General features: G+C 41.3%; 1 protein-coding gene across 1 annotated transcript in view; it reads right to left on the reverse strand.

The window, feature by feature from the left end:
• LOC116958330 (cyclic nucleotide-gated channel alpha-3-like) overlaps positions 1–22,033 on the reverse strand; it is a 76,793-nt gene that overhangs the window by 52,770 nt on the left and 1,990 nt on the right. The window contains exon 2 of the mRNA XM_076058546.1: positions 2,747–2,888. Coding sequence (XP_075914661.1) covers positions 2,747–2,880 — 134 coding nt within the window. The 5' untranslated portion in view covers positions 2,881–2,888. The remainder of the gene's footprint in view (positions 1–2,746; positions 2,889–22,033) is intronic.

Below are 22,033 nucleotides of genomic sequence, written 5' to 3' on the forward strand. Positions count from 1 at the left end.
CTGGGGGTGGGGCACAGACACTTAGTCAGTCACTCACTAACACACTCACTCAGTCACTCACTCAGTCACTCAGTCACTCAGTCAGTCACTCAGTCACTCAGTCAGTCACTCACTCACTCAGTCACTCACTCACTCACTCAGTCACTCACTCACTCAGTCACTCACTCAGTCACTCACTCAGTCACTCACTCAGTCACTCACACTCACTCACTCAGTCACTCACTCAGTCACTCACTCAGTCACTCACTCACTCACCCACTCAGTCACTCACACTCACTCACTCAGTCACTCACTCAGTCACTCACTCAGTCACTCACTCACTCACTCAGTCACTCACACACTCAGTCACTCAGTCACTCAGTCACACACTCACTTACTCAGTCACTCACTCAGTCACTCACTCACTCAGTCACTCACTCACTCAGTCACTCACTCACTCAGTCACTCACTCAGTCACTCAGTCACTCACTCAGTCACTCACTCAGTCACTCAGTCACTCACTCACTCACTCAGACACTCAGTCAGTCACTCACTAACACACTCACTCACTCAGTCACTCAGTCAGTCACTCACTCAGTCACTCACTCACTCACTCACTCAGTCACTCAATCAGTCACTCACTCACTCACTCAGTCACTCACTCAGTCACTCACTCACTCAGTCACTCACTCACTCACCCACCCACTCACTCAGTCACTCACTCAGTCACTCACTCAGTCACTCACACACTCACTCACTCAGTCACTCACTCAGTCACTCAGTCACTCACTCAGTCACTCACTCAGTCACTCACTCAGTCACTCAGTCACTCACTCACTCACTCAGTCACTCACTCACTCACTCAGTCACTCACTCAGTCACTCACTCAGTCACTCACTCAGTCACTCAGTCACTCACTCACTCACTAACCCACTCACTAGTCACTCACTCACTCAGTCACTCAGACACTCACTCACTCAGTCACTCACTCAGTCACTCACTCACTCAGTCACTCAGTCAGTCACTCACTCACTCAGTCACTCACTCACTCACCCACCCACTCACTCAGTCACTCACTCAGTCACTCACTCAGTCACTCACACACTCACTCACTCAGTCACTCAGTCACTCACTCAGTCACTCACTCAGTCACTCACTCAGTCACTCAGTCACTCACTCACTCACTCAGTCACTCACTCACTCAGTCACTCACTCACTCACTCAGTCACTCACTCAGTCACTCACTCAGTCACTCACTCACTCACTCAGACACTCAGTCAGTCACTCACTAACACACTCACTCACTCAGTCACTCAGTCAGTCACTCACTCAGTCACTCACTCACTCACTCAGTCACTCAATCAGTCACTCACTCACTCAGTCACTCACTCAGTCACTCACTCACTCAGTCACTCACTCACTCACCCACCCACTCACTCAGTCACTCACTCAGTCACTCACTCAGTCACTCACACACTCACTCACTCAGTCACTCACTCAGTCACTCAGTCACTCACTCAGTCACTCACTCAGTCACTCACTCAGTCACTCAGTCACTCACTCACTCAGTCACTCAGTCACTCACTCAGTCACTCACTCAGTCACTCACTCAGTCACTCAGTCACTCACTCACTCACTAACCCACTCACTAGTCACTCACTCACTCACTCAGTCACTCAGACACTCACTCACTCAGTCACTCACTCAGTCACTCACTCACTCAGTCACTCAGTCAGTCACTCACTCACTCAGTCACTCACTCACTCACCCACCCACTCACTCAGTCACTCACTCAGTCACTCACTCAGTCACTCACACACTCACTCACTCAGTCACTCACTCAGTCACTCAGTCACTCACTCAGTCACTCACTCAGTCACTCACTCAGTCACTCACTCACTCACTCAGTCACTCACTCACTCACTCAGTCACTCACTCACTCACTCAGTCACTCACTCAGTCACTCACTCAGTCACTCACTCAGTCACTCAGTCACTCACTCACTCACTAACCCACTCACTAGTCACTCACTCACTCACTCAGTCACTCACTCAGTCACTCAGACACTCACTCACTCAGTCACTCACTCAGTCACTCACTCACTCAGTCACTCACTCAGTCACTCACTCAGTCACTCAGTCACTCACTCAGTCACTCACTCAGTCACTCAGTCACTCACTCAGACACTCAGTCACTCACTCAGTCACTCACTCACTCACTCAGTCACTCACTCATTCACTCAGTCACTCACTCAGTCACTCAGTCACTCACACACTCACTCACTCAGTCACTCACTCAGTCACTCACTCATTCACTCAGTCACTCACTCACTCAGTCACTCACTCACTCACCCACTCACTCACACACTCACCCACTCACTCACTCACTCACCCACTCACTCACTCACTCACCCACTCACCCACCCACTCACTCACTCACCCACTCACTCACTCACCCACTCACTCACCCACTCACTCACCTACTCACTCACTCACTCACCCACTCACTCACCCACTCACTCACCCACTCACCCACCCACCCACTCACCCACTCACTCACCCACCCACTCACCCACTCACCCACTCACTCACCCACTCACTCACACACCCACTCACCCACCCACTCACTCACCCACTCACCCACCCACCCACTCACCCACTCACCCACCCACTCACTCACCCACTCACTCACTCACCCACTCACTCACCCACCCACTCACTCACCCACTCACCCACTCACCCACTCACCCACCCACTCACCCACCCACCTGGCCGTGCGTGGTGCGCTGGGTGGTGGAGGGTAACTCGCTTGTGTGGTGATCACGTGGCCCTGCTGCTGCTGTGACCCCTGACTTGACCTCTGACCTGACCTCACCAGCCCGGGCCAGCCTCGACTTGCCATGGTGCGGTCTGCGGCAAATCATCACAGCAAAGCATCATAGCCCATCATCATAGCCCATCATCATAGCCTATCATCATAGCCCATCATCATAGCCCATCATCATAGCCCATCATCATAGCCTATCATCATAGCCCATCATCATAGCCCATCATCATAGCCCATCATCATAGCCCATCATCATAGCCCATCATCATAGCCTATCATAACCCATCATCATAGCACCATAGTGTAGTGTCATAGCATAGCATCATAGCATCATAGTATAGTGTAGTGTCATAGCATAGCATCATAGTAAAGTGTAGTGTCATAGTCTAGCATCATAGTATAGTGTAGTGGCATAGCCTAGCATCATAGCATCATAGTATAGTGTAGTGTCATAGCATAGCATCATAGTATAGTGTAGTGTCATAGCATAGCATCATAGCATCATAGTATAGTGTAGTGTCATAGCCTAGCATCATAGTATAGTGTAGTGTCATAGCATAGCATCATAGTATAGTGTAGTGTCATAGCATCGCATCATAGCATCATAGTATAGTGTATTGTCATAGCCTAGCATCATAGCATCATAGTATAGTGTAGTGTCATAGCCTAGCATCATAGTATAGTGTAGTGTCATAGCATAGCATCATAGCATCATAGTGTAGTGTAGTGTCATAGACTAGCATCATAGCATCATAGTGTTATGTCATAATCAAGCATCATAGCATCATAGTATAGTGTAGTGTCATAGCCTAGCATCATAGCATCATAGTATAGTGTAGTGTCATAATCTAGCATCATAGCATCATAGTATAGTGTAGTGTCATAGTATAGCATCATAGCATCATAGTATAGTGTAGCATCATAGCCTAGCATCATAGCATCATAGTATAGTGTAGTGTCATAGTCTAGCATCATAGCATCATAGTGTAGTGTAGTGTTATAGCCTAGCATCATAGCATCATAGTGTAGTGCAGTGTCATAGCATCATAGCATCATAGTGTAGGGTAGTGTCATAGCCTAGCATCATAGCATCATAGTGTAGTGTAGTGTCATAGCATAGCATCATAGAATCATAGTGTACGGTAGTGTCATAGCCTAGCATCATAGCATCATAGTGTAGTGCAGTGTCATAGCCTAGCATCATAGCATCATAGTATATTGTAGTGTCATAGTCTAGCATCATAGCATGATAGTATAGTGTAGTGTCATAGTCTAGCATCATAGCATCATAGTATAGTGTAGTGTCATAGTCTAGCATCATAGCATCATAGTATATTGTAGTGTCATAGTCTAGCATCATAGCATGATAGTATAGTGTAGTGTCATAGTCTAGCATCATAGCATCATAGTATAGTGTAGTGTCATAGTCTAGCATCATAGCATCATAGTAAAGTGTAGTGTTGTAGTCTAGCATCATAGCATCATAGTGTAGTGTAGTGTCATAGTCTAGCATCATAGCATCATAGTAAAGTGTAGTGTTATAGCCTAGCATCATAGCATCATAGTGTAGTGTAGTGTCATAGCCTAGCATCATAGCATCATAGTGTAGTGTAGTGTCATAGCATAGCATCATAGCATCATAGTGTAGGGTAGTGTCATAGCCTAGCATCATAGCATCATAGTATAGTGTAGTGTCATAGCCTAGCATCATAGCATCATAGTATAGTGTAGTGTCATAGTCTAGCATCATAGCATCATAGTGTAGTGTCGTGTCATAGCATAGCATCATAGCATCGTAGTGTAGTGTCATAGCATAGCATCATAGTATAGTGTGGTGTCATAGTTTAGCATCATAGCATCATAGTATAGTGTAGTGTTTTAGCATAGCATCATAGCATCATAGTATAGTGTAGTGTCATAGTCTAGCATCATAGCATCATAGTATAGTGTAGTGTCATAGCCTAGCATCATAGCATCATAGTATAGTGTAGTGTCATAGCCTAGCATCATAGCATCATAGTGTAGTGTAGTGTCATAGTCTAGCATCATAGGATCATAGTATAGTGTAGTGGCATAGCCTAGCATCATAGCATCATAATATAGTGTAGTGTCATAGCCTAGCATCATAGCATCATAGTATAGTGTAGTGTCATAGCATAGCATCATAGCATCATAGTATAGTGTAGTGTCAATAGCCTAGCATCATAGCATCATAGTATAGTGTAGTGTCATAGCATAGCATCATAGCATCACAGTGTAGTGTCATAGCCTAGCATCATAGTATAGTGTAGTGTCTTAGCCTAGCATCATAGCATCATAGTATAGTGTAGTGTCATAGCATAGCATCATAGCATCATAGTATAGTGTAGTGTCATAATCTAGCATCATAGCATCATAGTGTAGTGTCGTGTCATAGCATAGCATCATAGCATCATAGTATAGTGTAGTGTCATAGTCTAGCATCATAGCATCAATGTATAGTGTAGTGTCATAGCCTAGCATCATAGTGTAGTGTAGTGTCATAGTCTAGCATCATAGCATCATAGTGTAGTGTCGTGTCATAGCATAGCATCATAGCATCATAGTATAGTGTAGTGTCATAGTCTAGCATCATAGCATCATAGTATAGTGTAGTGTCATAGCCTAGCATCATAGCATCATAGTATAGTGTAGTGTCATAGCCTAGCATCATAGCATCATAGTGTAGTGTAGTGGCATAGTCTAGCATCATAGTATAGTGTAGTGTCATAGCCTAGCATCATAGCATCATAGTATAGTGTAGTGTCATAACCTAGCATCATAGCATCATAGTATAGTGTAGTGTCATAGCATAATAGCATCATAGTATAGTGTCATAGCCTAGCATCATAGCATCATAGTATAGTGTAGTGTCATAGTCTAGCATCATAGCATCATAGTATAGTGTAGTGTCATAGCCTAACATCATAGTATCATAGTATAGTGTAGTGTCATAGCATAGCATCATAGCATCATAGTATAGTGTAGTGTCATAGTCTAGCATCATAGCATAGTGTAGTGTAGTGTCATAGCCTAGCATCATAGCATCATAGTATAGTGTAGTGTCATAGCATAGCATCATAGCATCATAGTGTAGTGTAGTGTCATAGTCTATCATCAGAGCATCATAGTATAGTGTAGTGTCATAGCCTAGCATCATAGCATAGTGTAGTGTAGTGTCATAGCCTAGCATCATAGCATCATAGTATAGTGTAGTGTCATAGTCTAGCATCATAGCATCATAGTATAGTGTAGCATCATAGCCTAGCATCATAGCATCATAGTATAGTGTAGTGTCATAGTCTAGCATCATAGCATCATAGTGTAGTGTAGTGTTATAGCCTAGCATCATAGCATCATAGTGTAGTGCAGTGTCATAGCATCATAGCATCATAGTGTAGGGTAGTGTCATAGCCTAGCATCATAGCATCATAGTGTAGTGTAGTGTCATAGCATAGCATCATAGAATCATAGTGTACGGTAGTGTCATAGCCTAGCATCATAGCATCATAGTGTAGTGCAGTGTCATAGCCTAGCATCATAGCATCATAGTATATTGTAGTGTCATAGTCTAGCATCATAGCATGATAGTATAGTGTAGTGTCATAGTCTAGCATCATAGTATAGTGTAGTGTCATAGTCTAGCATCATAGCATCATAGTAAAGTGTAGTGTTGTAGTCTAGCATCATAGCATCATAGTGTAGTGTAGTGTCATAGTCTAGCATCATAGCATCATAGTAAAGTGTAGTGTTATAGCCTAGCATCATAGCATCATAGTGTAGTGTAGTGTCATAGCCTAGCATCATAGCATCATAGTGTAGTGTAGTGTCATAGCATAGCATCATAGCATCATAGTGTAGGGTAGTGTCATAGCCTAGCATCATAGCATCATAGTATAGTGTAGTGTCATAGCCTAGCATCATAGCATCATAGTATAGTGTAGTGTCATAGTCTAGCATCATAGCATCATAGTGTAGTGTCGTGTCATAGCATAGCATCATAGCATCGTAGTGTAGTGTCATAGCATAGCATCATAGTATAGTGTGGTGTCATAGTTTAGCATCATAGCATCATAGTATAGTGTAGTGTTTTAGCATAGCATCATAGCATCATAGTATAGTGTAGTGTCATAGTCTAGCATCATAGCATCATAGTATAGTGTAGTGTCATAGCCTAGCATCATAGCATCATAGTATAGTGTAGTGTCATAGCCTAGCATCATAGCATCATAGTGTAGTGTAGTGTCATAGTCTAGCATCATAGGATCATAGTATAGTGTAGTGGCATAGCCTAGCATCATAGCATCATAATATAGTGTAGTGTCATAGCCTAGCATCATAGCATCATAGTATAGTGTAGTGTCATAGCATAGCATCATAGCATCATAGTATAGTGTAGTGTCAATAGCCTAGCATCATAGCATCATAGTATAGTGTAGTGTCATAGCATAGCATCATAGCATCACAGTGTAGTGTCATAGCCTAGCATCATAGTATAGTGTAGTGTCTTAGCCTAGCATCATAGCATCATAGTATAGTGTAGTGTCATAGCATAGCATCATAGCATCATAGTATAGTGTAGTGTCATAATCTAGCATCATAGCATCATAGTGTAGTGTCGTGTCATAGCATAGCATCATAACATCATAGTATAGTGTAGTGTCATAGTCTAGCATCATAGCATCAATGTATGGTGTAGTGTCATAGCCTAGCATCATAGTGTAGTGTAGTGTCATAGTCTAGCATCATAGCATCATAGTGTAGTGTCGTGTCATAGCATAGCATCATAGCATCATAGTATAGTGTAGTGTCATAGTCTAGCATCATAGCATCATAGTATAGTGTAGTGTCATAGCCTAGCATCATAGCATCATAGTATAGTGTAGTGTCATAGCCTAGCATCATAGCATCATAGTGTAGTGTAGTGGCATAGTCTAGCATCATAGTATAGTGTAGTGTCATAGCCTAGCATCATAGCATCATAGTATAGTGTAGTGTCATAACCTAGCATCATAGCATCATAGTATAGTGTAGTGTCATAGCATAATAGCATCATAGTATAGTGTCATAGCCTAGCATCATAGCATCATAGTATAGTGTAGTGTCATAGTCTAGCATCATAGCATCATAGTATAGTGTAGTGTCATAGCCTAACATCATAGTATCATAGTATAGTGTAGTGTCATAGCATAGCATCATAGCATCATAGTATAGTGTAGTGTCATAGTCTAGCATCATAGCATAGTGTAGTGTAGTGTCATAGCCTAGCATCATAGCATCATAGTATAGTGTAGTGTCATAGCATAGCATCATAGCATCATAGTGTAGTGTAGTGTCATAGTCTAGCATCAGAGCATCATAGTATAGTGTAGTGTCATAGCCTAGAATCATAGCATAGTGTAGTGTAGTGTCATAGCCTAGCATCATAGCATCATAGTATAGTGTAGTGTCATAGTCTAGCATCATAGCATCATAGTATAGTGTAGTGTCATAGCCTAGCATCATAGCATAGTGTAGTGTAGTGTCATAGTCTAGCATCATAGCATCATAGTACAGTGTAGTGTCATAGCATAGCATCATAGCATCATAGTTTAGTGTAGTGTCATAGCCTATCATCATAGCATCATAGCATAGTGTAATGTAGTGTCATAGCATAGCATCATAGCATCATAGTATAGTGTAGTGTCATAGCCTAGCATCATAGCATCATAGTATAGTGTAGTGTCATAGCATAGCATCATAGCATCATAGTGTAGTGTAGTGTCATAGCATAGCATCATAGCATAGTGTAGTGTAGTGTCATAGTCTAGCATCATAGCATCATAGTATAGTGTAGTGTCATAGCATCATAGCATCATAGTATAGTGTAGTGTCATAGCCTAGCATCAAAGCATCATAGCCTAGTGTAGTGTCATAGTCTAGCATCATAGCATCATAGCATAGTGTAGTGTCATAGTCTAGCATCATAGCATCATAGTATAGTGTAGTGTCATAGTCTAGCATCATAACATAGTGTAGTGTCATAGTCTAGCATCATAGCATCATAGTATAGTGTAGTGTCATAGCCTAACATCATAGTATCATAGTATAGTGTAGTGTCATAGCATAGCATCATAGCATCATAGTATAGTGTAGTGTCATAGTCTAGCATCATAGCATAGTGTAGTGTAGTGTCATAGCCTAGCATCATAGCATCATAGTGTAGTGTCATAGCATAGCATCATAGCATCATAGTGTAGTGTAGTGTCATAGTCTAGCATCATAGCATCATAGTATAGTGTAGTGTCATAGTCTAGCATCATAGCATCATAGTGTAGTGTAGTGTCATAGTCTAGCATCATAGCATCATAGTAAAGTGTAGTGTTATAGCCTAGCATCATAGCATCATAGTGTAGTGTAGTGTCATAGCCTAGCATCATAGCATCATAGTGTAGTGTAGTGTCATAGCATAGCATCATAGCATCATAGTGTAGGGTAGTGTCATAGCCTAGCATCATAGCATCATAGTATAGTGTAGTGTCATAGCCTAGCATCATAGCATCATAGTATAGTGTAGTGTCATAGTCTAGCATCATAGCATCATAGTGTAGTGTCGTGTCATAGCATAGCATCATAGCATCGTATTGTAGTGTCATAGCATAGCATCATAGCATCATAGTATAGTGTGGTGTCATAGTATAGCATCATAGCATCATAGTATAGTGTAGTGTTTTAGCATAGCATCATAGCATCATAGTATAGTGTAGTGTCATAGTCTAGCATCATAGCATCATAGTATAGTGTAGTGTCATAGCCTAGCATCATAGCATCATAGTATAGTGTAGTGTCATAGCCTAGCATCATAGCATCATAGTGTAGTGAAGTGTCATAGTCTAGCATCATAGCATCATAGTATAGTGTAGTGTCATAACCTAGCATCATAGCATCATAGTATAGTGTAGTGTCATAGCCTAGCATCATAGCATCATAGTATAGTGTAGTGTCATAGCATAGCATCATAGCATCATAGTATAGTGTAGTGTCAATAGCCTAGCATCATAGCATCATAGTATAGTGTAGTGTCATAGCATAGCATCATAGCATCATAGTGTAGTGTCATAGCCTAGCATCATAGTATAGTGTAGTGTCTTAGCCTAGCATCATAGCATCATAGTATAGTGTAGTGTCATAGCATAGCATCATAGTATAGTGTAGTGTCATAGTCTAGCATCATAGCATCATAGTGTAGTGTCGTGTCATAGCATAGCATCATAGCATCATAGTATAGTGTAGTGTCATAGTCTAGCATCATAGCATCATAGCATAGTGTAGTGTCATAGTCTAGCATCATAGCATCATAGTATAGTGTAGTGTCATAGTCTAGCATCATAACATAGTGTAGTGTCATAGTCTAGCATCATAGCATCATAGTATAGTGTAGTGTCATAGCCTAACATCATAGTATCATAGTATAGTGTAGTGTCATAGCATAGCATCATAGCATCATAGTATAGTGTAGTGTCATAGTCGTGCATCATAGCATAGTGTAGTGTAGTGTCATAGCCTAGCATCATAGCATCATAGTATAGTGTAGTGTCATAGCATAGCATCATAGCATCATAGTGTAGTGTAGTGTCATAGTCTAGCATCATAGTATAGTGTAGTGTCATAGTCTAGCATCATAGTAAAGTGTAGTGTTGTAGTCTATCATCATAGCATCATAGTGTAGTGTAGTCTCATAGTCTAGCATCATAGCATCATAGTAAAGTGTAGTGTTATAGCCTAGCATCATAGCATCATAGTGTAGTGTAGTGTCATAGCCTAGCATCATAGCATCAGTGTAGTGTAGTGTCATAGCATAGCATCATAGCATCATAGTGTAGGGTAGTGTCATAGCCTAGCATCATAGCATCATAGTATAGTGTAGTGTCATAGCCTAGCATCATAGCATCATAGTATAGTGTAGTGTCATAGTCTAGCATCATAGCATCATAGTGTAGTGTCGTGTCATAGCATAGCATCATAGCATCGTAGTGTAGTGTCATAGCATAGCATCATAGTATAGTGTGGTGTCATAGTTTAGCATCATAGCATCATAGTATAGTGTAGTGTTTTAGCATAGCATCATAGCATCATAGTATAGTGTAGTGTCATAGTCTAGCATCATAGCATCATAGTATAGTGTAGTGTCATAGCCTAGCATCATAGCATCATAGTATAGTGTAGTGTCATAGCCTAGCATCATAGCATCATAGTGTAGTGTAGTGTCATAGTCTAGCATCATAGGATCATAGTATAGTGTAGTGGCATAGCCTAGCATCATAGCATCATAATATAGTGTAGTGTCATAGCCTAGCATCATAGCATCATAGTATAGTGTAGTGTCATAGCATAGCATCATAGCATCATAGTATAGTGTAGTGTCAATAGCCTAGCATCATAGCATCATAGTATAGTGTAGTGTCATAGCATAGCATCATAGCATCACAGTGTAGTGTCATAGCCTAGCATCATAGTATAGTGTAGTGTCTTAGCCTAGCATCATAGCATCATAGTATAGTGTAGTGTCATAGCATAGCATCATAGCATCATAGTATAGTGTAGTGTCATAATCTAGCATCATAGCATCATAGTGTAGTGTCGTGTCATAGCATAGCATCATAGCATCATAGTATAGTGTAGTGTCATAGTCTAGCATCATAGCATCAATGTATGGTGTAGTGTCATAGCCTAGCATCATAGTGTAGTGTAGTGTCATAGTCTAGCATCATAGCATCATAGTGTAGTGTCGTGTCATAGCATAGCATCATAGCATCATAGTATAGTGTAGTGTCATAGTCTAGCATCATAGCATCATAGTATAGTGTAGTGTCATAGCCTAGCATCATAGCATCATAGTATAGTGTAGTGTCATAGCCTAGCATCATAGCATCATAGTGTAGTGTAGTGGCATAGTCTAGCATCATAGTATAGTGTAGTGTCATAGCCTAGCATCATAGCATCATAGTATAGTGTAGTGTCATAACCTAGCATCATAGCATCATAGTATAGTGTAGTGTCATAGCATAATAGCATCATAGTATAGTGTCATAGCCTAGCATCATAGCATCATAGTATAGTGTAGTGTCATAGTCTAGCATCATAGCATCATAGTATAGTGTAGTGTCATAGCCTAACATCATAGTATCATAGTATAGTGTAGTGTCATAGCATAGCATCATAGCATCATAGTATAGTGTAGTGTCATAGTCTAGCATCATAGCATAGTGTAGTGTAGTGTCATAGCCTAGCATCATAGCATCATAGTATAGTGTAGTGTCATAGCATAGCATCATAGCATCATAGTGTAGTGTAGTGTCATAGTCTAGCATCAGAGCATCATAGTATAGTGTAGTGTCATAGCCTAGAATCATAGCATAGTGTAGTGTAGTGTCATAGCCTAGCATCATAGCATCATAGTATAGTGTAGTGTCATAGTCTAGCATCATAGCATCATAGTATAGTGTAGTGTCATAGCCTAGCATCATAGCATAGTGTAGTGTAGTGTCATAGTCTAGCATCATAGCATCATAGTACAGTGTAGTGTCATAGCATAGCATCATAGCATCATAGTTTAGTGTAGTGTCATAGCCTATCATCATAGCATCATAGCATAGTGTAATGTAGTGTCATAGCATAGCATCATAGCATCATAGTATAGTGTAGTGTCATAGCCTAGCATCATAGCATCATAGTATAGTGTAGTGTCATAGCATAGCATCATAGCATCATAGTGTAGTGTAGTGTCATAGCATAGCATCATAGCATAGTGTAGTGTAGTGTCATAGTCTAGCATCATAGCATCATAGTATAGTGTAGTGTCATAGCATCATAGCATCATAGTATAGTGTAGTGTCATAGCCTAGCATCAAAGCATCATAGCCTAGTGTAGTGTCATAGTCTAGCATCATAGCATCATAGCATAGTGTAGTGTCATAGTCTAGCATCATAGCATCATAGTATAGTGTAGTGTCATAGTCTAGCATCATAACATAGTGTAGTGTCATAGTCTAGCATCATAGCATCATAGTATAGTGTAGTGTCATAGCCTAACATCATAGTATCATAGTATAGTGTAGTGTCATAGCATAGCATCATAGCATCATAGTATAGTGTAGTGTCATAGTCTAGCATCATAGCATAGTGTAGTGTAGTGTCATAGCCTAGCATCATAGCATCATAGTGTAGTGTCATAGCATAGCATCATAGCATCATAGTGTAGTGTAGTGTCATAGTCTAGCATCATAGCATCATAGTATAGTGTAGTGTCATAGTCTAGCATCATAGCATCATAGTGTAGTGTAGTGTCATAGTCTAGCATCATAGCATCATAGTAAAGTGTAGTGTTATAGCCTAGCATCATAGCATCATAGTGTAGTGTAGTGTCATAGCCTAGCATCATAGCATCATAGTGTAGTGTAGTGTCATAGCATAGCATCATAGCATCATAGTGTAGGGTAGTGTCATAGCCTAGCATCATAGCATCATAGTATAGTGTAGTGTCATAGCCTAGCATCATAGCATCATAGTATAGTGTAGTGTCATAGTCTAGCATCATAGCATCATAGTGTAGTGTCGTGTCATAGCATAGCATCATAGCATCGTATTGTAGTGTCATAGCATAGCATCATAGCATCATAGTATAGTGTGGTGTCATAGTATAGCATCATAGCATCATAGTATAGTGTAGTGTTTTAGCATAGCATCATAGCATCATAGTATAGTGTAGTGTCATAGTCTAGCATCATAGCATCATAGTATAGTGTAGTGTCATAGCCTAGCATCATAGCATCATAGTATAGTGTAGTGTCATAGCCTAGCATCATAGCATCATAGTGTAGTGAAGTGTCATAGTCTAGCATCATAGCATCATAGTATAGTGTAGTGTCATAACCTAGCATCATAGCATCATAGTATAGTGTAGTGTCATAGCCTAGCATCATAGCATCATAGTATAGTGTAGTGTCATAGCATAGCATCATAGCATCATAGTATAGTGTAGTGTCAATAGCCTAACATCATAGCATCATAGTATAGTGTAGTGTCATAGCATAGCATCATAGCATCATAGTGTAGTGTCATAGCCTAGCATCATAGTATAGTGTAGTGTCTTAGCCTAGCATCATAGCATCATAGTATAGTGTAGTGTCATAGCATAGCATCATAGTATAGTGTAGTGTCATAGTCTAGCATCATAGCATCATAGTGTAGTGTCGTGTCATAGCATAGCATCATAGCATCATAGTATAGTGTAGTGTCATAGTCTAGCATCATAGCATCATAGCATAGTGTAGTGTCATAGTCTAGCATCATAGCATCATAGTATAGTGTAGTGTCATAGTCTAGCATCATAACATAGTGTAGTGTCATAGTCTAGCATCATAGCATCATAGTATAGTGTAGTGTCATAGCCTAACATCATAGTATCATAGTATAGTGTAGTGTCATAGCATAGCATCATAGCATCATAGTATAGTGTAGTGTCATAGTCGTGCATCATAGCATAGTGTAGTGTAGTGTCATAGCCTAGCATCATAGCATCATAGTATAGTGTAGTGTCATAGCATAGCATCATAGCATCATAGTGTAGTGTAGTGTCATAGTCTAGCATCATAGTATAGTGTAGTGTCATAGTCTAGCATCATAGTAAAGTGTAGTGTTGTAGTCTATCATCATAGCATCATAGTGTAGTGTAGTCTCATAGTCTAGCATCATAGCATCATAGTAAAGTGTAGTGTTATAGCCTAGCATCATAGCATCATAGTGTAGTGTAGTGTCATAGCCTAGCATCATAGCATCAGTGTAGTGTAGTGTCATAGCATAGCATCATAGCATCATAGTGTAGGGTAGTGTCATAGCCTAGCATCATAGCATCATAGTATAGTGTAGTGTCATAGCCTAGCATCATAGCATCATAGTATAGTGTAGTGTCATAGTCTAGCATCATAGCATCATAGTGTAGTGTCGTGTCATAGCATAGCATCATAGCATCGTAGTGTAGTGTCATAGCATAGCATCATAGCATCATAGTATAGTGTGGTGTCATATTATAGCATCATAGCATCATAGTATAGTGTAGTGTTTTAGCATAGCATCATAGCATCATAGTATAGTGTAGTGTCATAGTCTAGCATCATAGCATCATAGTATAGTGTAGTGTCATAGCCTAGCATCATAGCATCATAGTATAGTGTAGTGTCATAGCCTAGCATCATAGCATCATAGTGTAGTGTAGTGTCATAGTCTAGCATCATAGCATCATAGTATAGTGTAGTGTCATAGCCTAGCATCATAGCATCATAGTATAGTGTAGTATCATAGCCTAGCATCATAGCATCATAGTATAGTGTAGTGTCATAGCATAGCATCATAGCATCATAGTATAGTGTAGTGTCAATAGCCTAGCATCACAGCATCATAGTATAGTGTAGTGTCATAGCATAGCATCATAGCATCATAGTGTAGTGTCATAGCCTAGCATCATAGTATAGTGTAGTGTCTTAGCCTAGCATCATAGCATCATAGTATAGTGTAGTGTCATAGCATAGCATCATAGTATAGTGTAGTGTCATAGTCTAGCATCATAGCATCATAGTGTAGTGTCGTGTCATAGCATAGCATCATAGCATCATAGTATAGTGTAGTGTCATAGTCTAGCATCATAGCATCAATGTATAGTGTAGTGTCATAGCCTAGCATCATAGTGTAGTGTAGTGTCATAGTCTAGCATCATAACATAGTGTAGTGTCATAGTCTAGCATCATAGCATCATAGTATAGTGTAGTGTCATAGCCTAACATCATAGTATCATAGTATAGTGTAGTGTCATAGCATAGCATCATAGCATCATAGTATAGTGTAGTGTCATAGTCTAGCATCATAGCATAGTGTAGTGTAGTGTCATAGCCTAGCATCATAGCATCATAGTATAGTGTAGTGTCATAGCATAGCATCATAGCATCATAGTGTAGTGTAGTGTCATAGTCTAGCATCATAGCATCATAGTATAGTGTAGTGTCATAGTCTAGCATCATAGCATCATAGTAAAGTGTAGTGTTGTAGTCTAGCATCATAGCATCATAGTGTAGTGTAGTGTCATAGTCTAGCATCATAGCATCATAGTAAAGTGTAGTGTTATAGCCTAGCATCATAGCATCATAGTGTAGTGTAGTGTCATAGCCTAGCATCATAGCATCATAGTGTAGTGTAGTGTCATAGCATAGCATCATAGCATCATAGTGTAGGGTAGTGTCATAGCCTAGCATCATAGCATCATAGTATAGTGTAGTGTCATAGCCTAGCATCATAGCATCATAGTATAGTGTAGTGTCATAGTCTAGCATCATAGCATCATAGTGTAGTGTCGTGTCATAGCATAGCATCATAGCATCGTAGTGTAGTGTCATAGCATAGCATCATAGCATCATAGTATAGTGTGGTGTCATAGTATAGCATCATAGCATCATAGTATAGTGTAGTGTTTTAGCATAGCATCATAGCATCATAGTATAGTGTAGTGTCATAGTCTAGCATCATAGCATCATAGTATAGTGTAGTGTCATAGCCTAGCATCATAGCATCATAGTATAGTGTAGTGTCATAGCCTAGCATCATAGCATCATAGTGTAGTGTAGTGTCATAGTCTAGCATCATAGCATCATAGTATAGTGTAGTGTCATAGCCTAGCATCATAGCATCATAGTATAGTGTAGTGTCATAGCCTAGCATCATAGCATCATAGTATAGTGTAGTGTCATAGCATAGCATCATAGCATCATAGTATAGTGTAGTGTCAATAGCCTAGCATCATAGCATCATAGTATAGTGTCATAGCCTAGCATCATAGTATAGTGTAGTGTCTTAGCCTAGCATCATAGCATCATAGTATAGTGTAGTGTCATAGCATAGCATCATAGCATCATAGTGTAGTGTCATAGCCTAGCATCATAGTATAGTGTAGTGTCTTAGCCTAGCATCATAGCATCATAGTATAGTGTAGTGTCATAGCATAGCATCATAGTAAAGTGTAGTGTCATAGTCTAGCATCATAGCATCATAGTGTAGTGTCGTGTCATAGCATAGCATCATAGCATCATAGTATAGTGTAGTGTCATAGTCTAGCATCATAGCATCAATGTATAGTGTAGTGTCATAGCCTAGCATCATAGTGTAGTGTAGTGTCATAGTCTAGCATCATAGCATCATAGTGTAGTGTCGTGTCATAGCATAGCATCATAGCATCATAGTATAGTGTAGTGTCATAGTCTAGCATCATAGCATCATAGTATAGTGTAGTGGCATAGCCTAGCATCATAGCATCATAGTATAGTGTAGTGTCATAGCCTAGCATCATAGCATCATAGTGTAGTGTCATAGTCTAGCATCATAGTATAGTGTAGTGTCATAGCCTAGCATCATAGCATCATAGTATAGTGTAGTGTCATAACCTAGCATCATAGCATCATAGTATAGTGTAGTGTCATAGCATCATAGCATCACAGTATAGTGTCATAGCCTAGCATCATAGCATCATAGTATAGTGTAGTGTCATAGTCTAGCATCATAGTATAGTGTAGTGTCATAGCCTAACATCATAGTATCATAGTATAGTGTAGTGTCATAGCATAACATCATAGCATCATAGTATAGTGTAGTGTCATAGTCTAGCATCATAGCATAGTGTAGTGTAGTGTCATAGCCTAGCATCATAGCATCATAGTATAGTGTAGTGTCATAGCATAGCATCATAGCATCATAGTGTAGTGTAGTGTCATAGTCTAGCATCATAGCATCATAGTATAGTGTAGTGTCATAGCCTAGCATCATAGCATAGTGTAGTGTAGTTTCATAGCCTAGCATCATAGCATCATAGTATAGTGTAGTGTCATAGTCTAGCATCATAGCATCATAGTATAGTGTAGTGTCATAGCCTAGCATCATAGTATACTGTAGTGTCATAGCCTAGCATCATAGCATCATAGTGTAGTGTGGTGTCATAGTCTAGCATCATAGCATCATAGTATAGTGTAGTGTCATAGTCTAGCATCATAGCAACATAGTGTAGTGTCATAGCCTAGCATCATAACATCATAGTATAGTGTAGTGTCATAGCATAGCATCATCGCATCATAGTGTAGTGTAGTGTCATAGCATCATAGCATAGTGTAGTGTAGTGTCATAATCTAGCATCATAGCATCATAGTATAGTGTAGTGTCATAGCATCATAGCATCATGGTATAGTGTAGTGTCATAGCCTAGCATCAAAGCATCATAGCCTAGTGTAGTGTCATAGTCTTGCATCATAGCATCATAGCATAGTGTAGTGTCATAGTCTAGCATCATAGTATAGTGTAGTGTCATAGTCTAGCATCATAGCATCATAGTATAGTGTAGTGTCATAGCATAGCATCATAGCATAGTGTAGTGTAGTGTCATAGTCTAGCATCATAGCATCATAGTATAGTGTAGTGTCATAGCATAGCATCATATCATCATAGTATAGTGTAATGTCATAGCCTATCATCATAGCATCATAGTATAGTGTAGTGTCATAGCCTAGCATCATAGCATCATAGTATAGTGTAGTGTCATAGCATAGCATCATAGCATAGTGTAGTGTCATAGCCTAGCATCATAGTATAGTGTAGTGTCATACCCTAGCATCATAGCATCATAGTATAGTGTAGTGTCATAGCCTAGCATCATAGCATCATAGTGTAGTGTAGTGTCATACCCTAGCATCATAGTATAGTGTAGTGTCATACCCTAGCATCATAGCATCATAGTGTAGTGTAGTGTCATACCCTAGCATCATAGCATCATAGTATAGTGTAGTGTCATAGCCTAGCATCAAAGCATCATAGCATAGTGTAGTGTCATAGTCTAGCATCATAGCATCATAGCATAGTGTAGTGTCATAGTCTAGCATCATAGCATCATAGTATAGTTTAGTGTCATAGTCTAGCATCATAACATAGTGTCATAGTCTAGCATCATAGCATCATAGTATAGTGTAGTGTCATAGCATAGCATCATATCATCATAGTATAGTGTAATGTCATAGCCTATCATCATAGCATCATAGTGTAGTGTAGTGTCATACCCTAGCATCATAGTGTAGTGTAGTGTCATAGTCTAGCATCATAGCATCATAGTATAGTGTAGTGTCATAGCCTAGCATCATAGCATAGTGTAGTGTAGTGTCATAGTCTAGCATCATAGCATCATAGTTTAGTGTAGTGTCATACCCTAGCAGCATAGCATCATAGTGTAGTGTAGTGTCATACCCTAGCATCATAGCATCATAGTATAGTGTAGTGTCATAGCCTAGCATCATAGCATCGTAGTATAGTGTAGTGTCATAGTCTAGCATCATAGCATCATAGTATAGTGTAGTGTCATAGCCTAGCATCATAGTATACTGTAGTGTCATAGCCTAGCATCATAGCATCATAGTGTAGTGTGGTGTCATAGTCTAGCATCATAGCATCATAGTATAGTGTAGTGTCATAGTCTAGCATCATAGCAACATAGTGTAGTGTCATAGCCTAGCATCATAGTATAGTGTAGTGTCATAGCCTAGCATCATAGTGTAGTGTAGTGTCATAGCCTAGCATCATAGCATCATAGTATAGTGTAGTGTCATAGCCTAGCATCATAGCATCATAGTATAGTGTAGTGTCATAGCCTAGCATCATAGCATCATAGTATAGTGTAGTGTCATAGTATAGCATCATAGTATAGTGTAGTGTCATAGCCTAGCATCATAGTGTAGTGTAGTGTCATAGCCTAGCATCATAGCATCATAGTATAGTGTAGTGTCATAGTCTAGCATCATAGCAACATAGTGTAGTGTCATAGCCTAGCATCATAGTATAGTGTAGTGTCATAGCCTAGCATCATAGTGTAGTGTAGTGTCATAGCCTAGCATCATAGCATCATAGTATAGTGTAGTGTCATAGCCTAGCATCATAGCATCATAGTATAGTGTAGTGTCATAGCCTAGCATCATAGCATCATAGTATAGTGTCCTAGCCTAGCATCAGAGATTAGAATCGGAGCATTACGCGAGCAAAGATCACAAATCCCCCTCTCGCCCCTACCCTCAATCCCCCTCTAGCCCCTCCCCTCAATCCCCTCCACCCACCAAGCCCCTCCCCTCAAACCCCATCCCCCTTAGCCCCTCCCCTCAAACCCCATCCCCCCATAGCCACACACACACCCACACACTCACACACACACCCACACACACACACTCACACACACACTCACACCCACACACTCACACCCACACCACACACACACACTCACACCCACAACCACACACTCACACACACACAACCACACACCCACACACTCACACACACAACCACACACACACACTCACACACACAACCACACACACACACACACAACCACACACTCACACACACAACCACACACACACACTCACACACACAACCACACACACACTCACACACACACACAACCACACACTCACACACTCACACCCACAACCACACACTCACACACACAACCACACACACACACACTCACACACACACTCGCACACACACACACTCCCACACACAACCACACACTCACACACTCACACCCACAACCACACACACACACACAACCACACACACACACAACCACACACTCACACACACAACCACACACACTCACACACACACACAACCACACACCCACACACTCACACCCACAACCACACACCCACACACTCACACACACACACAACCACACACTCACACACACAACCACACACACACACACTCCCCCAGACACCACACACTCACACATCCACACACACACACCCACACACTCACACACACACAACCACACACCCCCACACAGCCACACAACCACACACAACCACACACCCACCCACACACACCCACACACTCACCACACACACTCACACACCCACACACACAACCACACACACAACCACACACCCACCCACACAACCACACACCCATCCACACACACACACTCACACACCCACACACACACAACCACACACAGCCACACACACATAACCACACACACACTCACACATTCACACACACACAACCACACACACACGAACACACACTCACACACACACAACCACACACACACCCACACACACTCACACACCCACACACTCACACACAACCACACATACACACCCACACACAACCACACACACATTCACACACAGACACAACCACACACACACCCACACACTCACACAACCACACACCCACACACACACTCACACACCCACACACTCACACACACAACCACACACACACCCACACACTCACACAACCACACACCCACACACACACTCACACACCCACACACCCACACACTCACACACACACCCACAACCACACACAACCACACACACACAACCACACACACACACACACAACCACACACACCCACACACACACACACAACCACACACCCACACACTCACACCCACAACCACACACCCACACACCCCCACATACCCACACAACCACACACAACCACACACAACACACACCCACCCACACAACCACACACCCACCCACACACACCCACACACACCCACACACATCCACACACTTACCACACACACCCACACACACAACCACACACCCACCCACACAACCACACACCCACCCACACACACACACTCACACACCCACACACACACCCACACACACACAACCACACACACCCACACACACACAACCACACACACACTCACACATTCACACACACACAACCACACACACACGCCCACACACTCACACACACACAACCACACACACACCCACACACACTCACACACCCACACACTCACACACAACCACACATACACACCCACACACAACCACACACACATTCACACACAGACACAACCACACACACACCCACACACTCACACAACCACACACCCACACACACACTCACACACCCACACACTCACACACACAACCACACACACACCCACACACTCACACAACCACACACCCACACACACACTCACACACACACAACCACACACACACCCACACACAACCACACACACCCACACACACCCACACACACAACCACACCCACACACTCACACACGCACAACCACACACACCCACACACACACAACCACACCCACACACTCACTCACACACA

This window comes from Petromyzon marinus (assembly GCF_048934315.1).
Source record: "Petromyzon marinus isolate PM22_M1 ecotype Great Lakes invasive population chromosome 76 unlocalized genomic scaffold, UKy_Petmar_22M1.pri1.0 chr76_unloc.2, whole genome shotgun sequence".
Classification (NCBI taxonomy): Eukaryota; Metazoa; Chordata; class Hyperoartia; order Petromyzontiformes; family Petromyzontidae; genus Petromyzon; species Petromyzon marinus.